The 9406-nt window shown below is 36.9% G+C and overlaps 1 protein-coding gene across 15 annotated transcripts in view; it reads right to left on the bottom strand.

Annotated features, from left to right (window-relative positions):
* The window catches only part of LOC100561497 (FRAS1-related extracellular matrix protein 1), a 318227-nt gene that overhangs the window by 111045 nt on the left and 197776 nt on the right, over nt 1-9406 (bottom strand). For all 15 annotated transcript variants that reach the window (XR_001730232.2, XR_001730231.2, XM_062979566.1 and 12 more), the window contains exons 11-16: nt 8975-9117; nt 6726-6922; nt 5822-5912; nt 5137-5304; nt 1273-1481; nt 90-183 (exon numbers count right to left, since the gene is read on the bottom strand). Coding sequence is in view for 13 of the 15 variants with exons in the window: in XM_062979566.1 (XP_062835636.1) it covers nt 90-183; nt 1273-1481; nt 5137-5304; nt 5822-5912; nt 6726-6922; nt 8975-9117 (902 nt within the window). In the remaining 2 variants the exon portion in view is untranslated. The remainder of the gene's footprint in view (nt 1-89; nt 184-1272; nt 1482-5136; nt 5305-5821; nt 5913-6725; nt 6923-8974; nt 9118-9406) is intronic.

Here is a 9406-nt window from a genome sequence, read left to right as displayed (position 1 = left end):
TGGATGATGGATGGCAATTAAAAAGTTACTTAGTAGTAGACTTGAAGGCACGTACACACATACACAGATTATTTCTAAGTTGTTATTACCTGTATTATTAACATTCCATCTGCAGTGTTAAATCCATCTGTTGCTAAAAACATGACTCTGTCTTCAAGGGTTTCTGTGCTGTCATGCTGATACCTTTAAAACAATATTATAGAAAAGTTGGGCAGTCATTAATTGTAGTTTCAAACTATCAATCCAGGCAAGAACTGCCTATGAACTGCCACAAGCTCATAACATTAATATTGTTGAATTGTGGCCACATCTCCAGTTGAGAGAATCTGCCTGGTTCTAGTGGGATTCACTGGCATTAAATGAGTTACATCAACCACTGATACAGCTGTAACCACAATGAATTTTTGTTCTTGGATAGGAGTCAGACAGAAATAAGTAACAGCTGTTACCTTACTGACACATGTATTTACAGTAGAGTCTGACTTATCCAACACTCGCTTATCCAACGTTCTGGATTATCCAACGCATTTTTGTAGTCAATGTTTTCAATACATTGTGATATTTTGGTGCTAAATTCGTAACTACAGTAATTACTAATTACTACATAGCATTACTGAGTATTGAACTACTTTTTCTGTCAAATTTGTTGTATAACATGTTTTGATGCTTAATTTGTAAAATCATAATCTAATTTGATGTTTAATAGGCTTTTCCTTAATCCCTCCTTATTATCCAACATATTTGCATATCCAATGTTCTGCCGGCCCATTTATGTTCGATAAGTGAGACTCTACTGTACATGAAAGCCATACAGCAAATTCAGAAAACAGGACGGGATTGACAACTCTCTATTAAATAAATGACATTAACTGTTTTGTGAATAGAATTTGGGTAACTTTGAAGATTATTGGTGTTTCTTAATCAGAAGTTATTCAGTAACGAATAAGCTCCCTGCAAAAGTGAGTGTATCTTTAAGTATGCCCTTCTGCTAATTGTATTCACAGGTGATATTTATGTGTACCCATTTAAATCAGCTTTTTAATGATATACTCAAAACATACCTATGAAATATATAGCAAAAGGAAGATTTTAACTAGGATTCCCAATGCCAAAATCCTACACTCTGTATCTTGTCACTAGACACATTTCAGACAAATATTAAAGGGCTCCCTAAATTCATCACTTATACTGAAACAACAAAATAATGTAATTTCTTGTTTTAAATGAATCATCTTACTATTTAAGTCATTTTTGCTAGGTACTAAAAATTACCAAACATTGGAAGAGTGCAAATCCCAAAGGGTAAATTTCTCCCCCTCCAGCATTATGTCTCCATGTAGCTTAATGTGTCCATGCAAAGGTGATTTCTTTAGTTCAATTTTTATATCACTGGTTTTAGTGTCCAAGTCTGTAACCATTAGATGTTCTGCAGTGATGAATGAATGGCCACCTTCCGCTGTTTTTAGCTGATTGGTGAAAATCTAAAATAGTCATAAACTCAAAACAATCAATCAGAAACAGCATGAAAATATACATGGAATACAACATTTTAACAACATATTTCTACAGCGATAAGCACATGGAGCTGCTTATACTAAGCCAGACTGTTTGTCCAATGTTTTCTGAATTAAAGTGGATGTTCAGGGATTTAGGCTTTCAAGAGCTCCTAGACCAGTGGTTCTCAACCAAGGGCCCCAGATGTTTTTTGCCTTCAACTCCCAGAAATCCTAACAGCTGGTAAACTGACTGGAATTTCTGGGAGTTGTAGGCCAAAAACATCTGGGGACCCCAGGTTGAGAACCACTGTCTTAGACCTTTAGTAGCCATTCTACTATAAATCATTTTACTAGGAATGGCTGACAGCTGAACTTACTTATTGAAGAATATCTTCTACTGAAATATGCTCATTCTCTGCTACTGCTTTTCACATACATAACCTAAAGTGGGGGGGGGGGGGGGTTTGAGGGGGGGGGAGTAAATTAGGGTTTTGAAAAACCAATGTATATTAATTCCTTAGCTGCTATATGAATTCATAGTGCTTGATTCAGGATGATTTTTAATAATTAAATCAGTTTTTACCACAAACAGATCTCTTAAACTCACAATAATCCAAAAAGCCCGAGGAACTTAATAGTCAGCATTACTCAAGAAGGTTTTTAGATTTATAGTTTGTATTGTGATATAATAGAATAAAGAAGTCATATTCTGGATTTCTAAAGTGCTTTTCCAAAAAATCAACTGGCATGCCTAACCATTACCTCTAGCTAATAGTTGGAAAGGGTGCACTACAAAGATGGTGTTGCACTCAGTTTAATCGTTTTAGGAAAGGCATTTAGGACTAGAAGCTGAGCCATATTATGCCTGACCTTGAGTCATTAATCAAACAGCGGGTAGGAAAATATCATGATGCTCTTGTTTTCATCATGTCATTCATGAAATACCATTTTCAAAGCCCAACCTCTTATCCTGATAATGTAAAATACAGAGCTGGTTGCCTTTCTCCCAGCCTCCTATTCAAAAAGAAAGAACTGCTTCCTAATTGGTTTGTATTTGTCCCACACCATTTGGAATCATCCTATCTTTTTTCCAATTCTTAACAACTACAATGGCAGCGAAAAGGTGAAAGATACACCATAAGCTACCCACTGGGGTACAAGGAAGATTATATACTAAAGTTCCTTAATCTTAAAAAAATAAAGAGCGATAACTACTTTACAAGAACTTCAGAAAAAGAAAATAAGCAAACTATTTGGTCCAGACATTCTGAATTTAAGCTGCTTAAAGTTATGTCCTTATATTCCAAGAAAGAAGCTTTTCTAATTCATGTGAAACACACTCTTCCCATGTGGTAGGTTTTGATGTTAAAGCTTATGGATTTGTGGAAATATGCTTACCTATATAAGGAACAGTTTTTGTAACTGAAATCTAGAAGAGTGCAGATAGAAGTATGACTTTGAGGGGATCAACTCATACAGTAGCTTCAGAAGTACTTGAGCATTGCATAAGGATGGTTTTTGTTGTTTTTTTTAAAGTCATTTTTCCATTTGAAGAAACTCTTAACTATTATTTGGGGAATAGCATCAATAATTTAACAAAATAAATCTTTCCACTTGCTATGGCTGCATTAAGAAATTACCACATGTAACCCAATGAACTTTGGCTCTCTCTCGGTTTCTATTTTTCAAATGAAATATCTTTGGGTAGGAAGACTAAATAGGACTAAATAGGTGAAAACACCACGCAGGATGCCTAGAAGATTAGGAGAAGGGACAGGGTTGTGTTTGATAGGAAAGTAGATTTGCTAAGATGTGAAAATGGGACAGGCATACTATACAATCTGTTACCTGGCTTTAAAAAAAAAGCAATGTGAACGTTAGCATTTATTGTAACCCTGATGTAACGTTGCCTTTGCTTTTTTTCAGCATTATCACAGGATTAAATGCATGTTCTAAACAGTAGTACAACTGTATGCTTGTAGCCAATCTACCATAATGAAAACAAGAAATACTGATTGCAACCAAGAAATGTAGAGATTAGGGACCTCATCAGACAGATCCCCTCCCTCCTCTCTATTTAGTTCCATTTCTCTGGCAATTGCCTCACAGAGACCCATGCACTCCCCCTCCTTCCCCCATCACATGGGGACATCCGAAAGAGGCATGTTGGCACCCTGTCCTAGCCCCATCAGACAGGGGAAAAGGGCCATAAATGTGGTGAAGGTAACTGAGCTGCACTTTATTTAATAGGATTCAAAGGCGTCTTACCTCCTATTTGATGATCTATGGGGTGGGGACACGGCCAGTGACATATGATGGTGCTTGGCAGGCCCCGTCCCCAAAGAGCAGCAAGGACCCCAAAAACCCCAGTGTGATGAGGTGGTTTGTGCAGGTTGTGGTGGAGTTAACTGGGCTGCACTTTATTTAATAGACTCTCAATCTGCAAACTGAAATTTGTTTGAGGCCATCATGAACTTATTCCTCTTCCTCCAAATCTAAAATGAATGCCACCTCAGCCTGATGCCATTGTATAAACCTGCCAACAGCTGACGCCATACTAGGAAAACTGTCCTGAATCTAATTCCTTCTCTGCATCATCAGGATTTGAAGAGGAGCCTGGCCCAGGTTGCTCCCACTGGTTCCTCACCAATCAGTGAACACCATTTTGATCAAAATGTCTATTATGTGCTCACCAATAATTTCTTCTACATTTCTTGTATTCATTTGTATTTACTGTATACGGGAACCATCTAAAAAAACTATCATCCCATAGGTTTCCCCTGACGTTAAGTCCAGTTGTGACCGACTCTGGGGGTTGGTGCTCATCTCCATTTCTAAGCCGATGAGCCGGCGTTGTCCATAGACTCATCCAAGGTCATGTGGCCGGCATGACTGCATGGAGCGCCGTTACCTTCCCGCCGGAGCGGTACCTATTGATCTATTCACATTTGCATGTTTTCAAACTGCTAGGTTAGCAGGAGCTGGGGCTAATAGCTGGCGCTTATTCCGCTCCCTGGATTTGAACCTGGGACCTTTTGGTCCGCAAGTTCATCCCATAACAGGAAGAATTAAAAGCCAGTATTTATTAGGTATTACAAAACAGACACTGAACACAATCAGAAATATATACATATGTAGAAGATAAAAGAACAACTTGGAATAATCATCTTAGCTCCATTGATGGCATAATTTTACTACTTCTTATCAAAGGGTCAGGAAGTGTTTCAAAAAAAAAATTAAACTTCACATCGCCAGCATAAAAACAGCTTACATGAACCTCTTGATCTTGGTTCAAGCACTGTTTTCCCTCTTCCTCCTCCTACACAAATAGATTATTCTGAGAATATGGAAAATGAAATTTAAGGGGGGAAGGGTTGCTTAGCTTGTAATACCCAAGAAATCTCTGTTCCTCATCATTTCCACAATTCACCTTTATCCCTCACTAAGCACTTTGCAGAGTAAACAAAGACAAGGGAAATGTATAAGCATTGCAATTCTTTTTGTAATGCACACATGCCACTGCTTTACAACACATGCCCAAATGTATTTGAATTTCTCTTATTCTAATATTCAGCAAAACCAACACATTTCCTATTTCAAATTCTCTACACCATAAAATTGTGAATTTCTGAATAAATACCTCAGGTGCTTCATCATCCACAGGCATCACTGTGATATTAAAGATGAGGCCAGTCCTCATTCCTCCCTGCTGGTCACTGACAGAGAATTCAAACTGTACAAACAGCAGGTCAGGGCCCATTTCCACAAATGGGGGCATGTATGCCACTTTCAGATGGCTTATAGCATGCTGGTAGAAGGAAATGAAAATGATCGCATTGCATAAGTCCCATAAATTTAGTTATCTACTTTGCAAACTAAAAGGATATTGCAAAAGAAAGAGCTACTGCAACCATCCAATTCATTTGTCCCATCAATCATGAATTGCTCTTTTACTATGAAATATTGGAGAAAATCCCATCTTGTTTAACTTTAACAGCTCTCATATTGTTTCACCCTAGTATGTATTAGGTCATATCCCATAATGTACTGGAATTTCATGGTTTCAGGAAATACCCAATGACAAATTCAATGCATTTTTCTTAAAAGAAATCCCACGTGTGAAGAAGTCAAGGAGTCAGGTCAAGCAAAGTATACACGTCGATAAAATTGTTCCACACAGGTAATTAGTAAAACAAAAAACCAATTAACACAAAGCTTTGCTGCAAAAAAACAAAAAAAACAGTTTTCTGATCTATTTCCTTGAGAAAAATTTGGACCTTCTCACAAGGAAAGAGTGCAACAGTTACTGTTATGTGTTCACTTACCTGTGTGAAAGATGACAAAACATGGGGAGGAGAATTTTTCATGTACTTTTTCACATTATCTGTGAAGATTAGTCTTCCTGCATCATAAAGCCTAACAAAGGAAGTGGAGAAATGGTTTGAAACAGTATGCTGCAGAAAAATAAGACAAAATGCTTTCAAAATAACTTGAGAAGTCTTATGAGATTTTAGGACTAATATATTCATTACAAATGAGATTTTGTGGGCTATATTCCATTTTACCTAATTATGAAGTATGATTTGAGGAAATACAGTGCTATGTCCATAAATTCATTTGTGTACAGCCAAAAATGAAACAAAGATGGGTTTCGCCAGTTTTCTTTCATTAGCTAGGCTACAGTTTTAAAAAAAAAAACAATGATGGGAGTACCTGTTTCTTTTAATAAGAAAAGGTATGTGGTATGCACAACATGTAAAAGTCATGTTGAAATTCCTTTTCCTTCATTCATTTCTGCAGCAAGTCTCACAATCATTGTAACGCAAAAAGGAGGTGAATTGACTTTTTTTTCCAGAATTCTCCATTACAGAGAAACGGTAATGTCACTGAAGCTATTAAGAAAGGATGAGCACTTGACATTCCCCAAGCAGTAAAGTCTGCCAAGAACTCTACAAGGAAGAACCAGTTTTCCTTTTACTAGTAGCAGGTGTTATATTGATTTCTCCAAGAGAACAAGAAGCTGGCAGTTTTGTATTGGTTCAAGAAGATCTAAGTCTGCTGTGGATCTTGTTAACCTTCAGAATCTTAAGTGCTATCTCCAACATGGTATGCAACTTAAACAGCAAGTATTAGCAGAATAGAGTCTACATGTAGCCCCAGTGCCACACTTTACCAATATATACTTTTAAAGAGATTTCCTTTACTTAGGCGTGTAAAAGAACCACATACCCAGGAGAAGTGGGAGAGAAACAGGCTTTTGTAACTGTGTATAAAATTTGGTTGTCTGGTGATTCAGCATCTGTAAAATGGAGGTGGTTCTTTGTGATGAGAGCAATCTCTGTTTCTTTGACAACAAGATGCCTTATTGTCCCAGGAACTGCTTCTGGCAAATGGTCTTTCACTGGCATAATGTGGATCATCACATTCTGTAAGACAAATGACGTCTATATTACTCTCACATATGCATGCACACGTATACAGTAGGCTTTTGGTGTCCACTGGTGTTTGCTTCCGGGACTCTGTGGACACCAAAATCCATTGATCTACATGTCTCATTAAATTAATTGGGCCAGTAAAATGGTAACATAAAATGGCAAAATCAAAGCTTGCTTTGGGGATTATTTTAAAGAACAGTTTGAAGTCATGCGTGGTAGAATCTATGAATGCAGAATCTGTGGGTACAGAAGGTCGACTGTATATATACACACCAAAATATTACATCATCTACAACTGATGAATCCGTTTCCATTTAAAAGTAATGTGTGGTCTGAAGCATCAGATATAAGAAAAATAATGTTAATGTTATCTGCATTTATTTCAACATCAAGATCTACTGAATAATCAGTCTTTGTTTGCTCTGCTGAATTGTTTTAATAATTCAGAAAACAATATAAAAAGAAGGAGTATGAATCATAGCATTATTTTGAATTGAAATATTTCTAATAGAAATTTGCTTCTCTGCATGTTTCATTTGCAAGTCTGATTTTGCAGATATCCAAAGTACACACATGTGACCCTGTCAAGGATAGACTACACCTTTGTTTAAACCTGCTACTAAGAAAGTTGTGGAATACCAGACAGACTGCTGGACCACACAGATGGTATATGGATTAAACAGGAGGGACAAGAAGCAAGATCAGAGTCCTTGCAGCTGGCATCAACCACGTTGCCTGCAGCTTTGTAACTTTTGAAAGGGGTGGGGAGGGAAACAGACCATTTCTGCTGCTTTCCCTTCAGGGATATGGCTGGATTGAAGAAATGCCACATGTCAAAAAGGAAGGCACTTGTTATTCTTATCTATCTATCTATCTTATGCGTATTTGCAGAATACCTTTTTTTATAGTGACTGGATATACTTCTTCTCGAAAGAGTTATTGTTATGTCTATACTCCATTTTCTTCTCTTAAATGAGACTCAGAGCAGCTCACAATATTAAAACAATACAAGATATACATAGTAAATTAGATTTAAATATAGAATTGTTTAAAATAAATAGTTAAAATCACATAAAACCATTGCAAACTGTTAAAAACAATACAATTAAAACACTACTTAGCCAACACCACATGGCTCATTCCTAAAATCTTTCCTCTTTAAAAGTCTGCATGAATAAAAAGGTTTAACCGGCCATCGGAAGGCCAACAAGGTAGGGGTTATTTTGGCAGCCACCAAGAAGTCTTCACCAACTGCGCCTGCAATGGTCATAGGATTGAAAGAAGGGTCATCCTGAAAATCTCAGGGCCCAGTCAGGTTCAAACAGAAAAATAAAATCTTCCAAATAGCCTGGAACTGGGCCATAATCTTTTCTCACCCCACTATTTCTTTTAAAATGTGCCTGTTTTCCTCTCTCTCTCTTTCTCCAGTTATCATCAGTTTATGTCAGTTGCTGCAAGCTGAGTTCACAGGACAGGAAATAATAATAATAATAATAATAATTTTATTCTTTATTCCGTCACTATCTCCCTGAAGGGACTTGGGGCGGCTTACACCTGGCACAAAGTGCCTAAAACATAAAAGAAATACATCTAAAATAAAAACACAAATTGAATAAAACAAATAAGCATATAAAACTTTGCATTCAGTATATTCAAGTAAGGAAGACAGTAGAGGCGAGATCAGAACTTTATCCTTCCCAGTAGTCTTGGACAAAAGTAAAGTATGGCAACCTTTTCGAGCTTTTGTGTTTTTCCATCTTAATCACACTGTGATGTTAATTGGCTACATGTGTCTCAATTTTCATCTGTAAAATGTTGGAGGGTATGCAGTTTCACACAGGATACATCTTGAACTATGCCAATTCTTGATGTTCTAGGATCCCCCTTGTCAAAACTTCATGACACTTGAGAAATAAAACTTTTGACCATTTTTCAAATATTCTTTGAATATTGTTTTCAACAGTGAGAGGAATCCCAGCAAAGTTGCTTTTGGGAGGCTGCTCTTCTTTCATTTTATATTTCAAAGAAACCATAAATATTTACCTGAGGATCTGATAGGTTCGGTGGCTCCTGGCTGTCAGCTAAGATAAATTCAAATGAGTCTTGGAAAACTTCATCTCCAAAATGATGATAGTAAATAAGACCACGAAAGAGATCTCTTTGGAAAAAGCTGGACACAGAAGTACCTTGGGATTTCAACAAAGTACAAAAAGTTTTTGCAGGAAACAGAGCATTTAATTTTACTTCTACATATAAGATGTCCCATAATGGAATCAGATCATGATCCATATAGCCAAATATGACAGGTAGGAGCTCTCCCCATGTTCTTTTGTCAGAGATCCTTTTTATTTTATTATTATAGCTAACCCATACCAAACATATAGTTTATCACGAAGCTAGAGCTAATCTACCACTTTCGAAATACTGCACAATAAATCAATTTCACTTTTACCTGGCCTTTCATAAACAGTAGAT

The sequence above is a fragment of the Anolis carolinensis genome, chromosome 4, assembly GCF_035594765.1.
Source record: "Anolis carolinensis isolate JA03-04 chromosome 4, rAnoCar3.1.pri, whole genome shotgun sequence".
Classification (NCBI taxonomy): Eukaryota; Metazoa; Chordata; class Lepidosauria; order Squamata; family Dactyloidae; genus Anolis; species Anolis carolinensis.
Note: the sequence above shows the minus strand (reverse complement) of the source record. Positions and strands in the feature narration are given on the sequence as shown.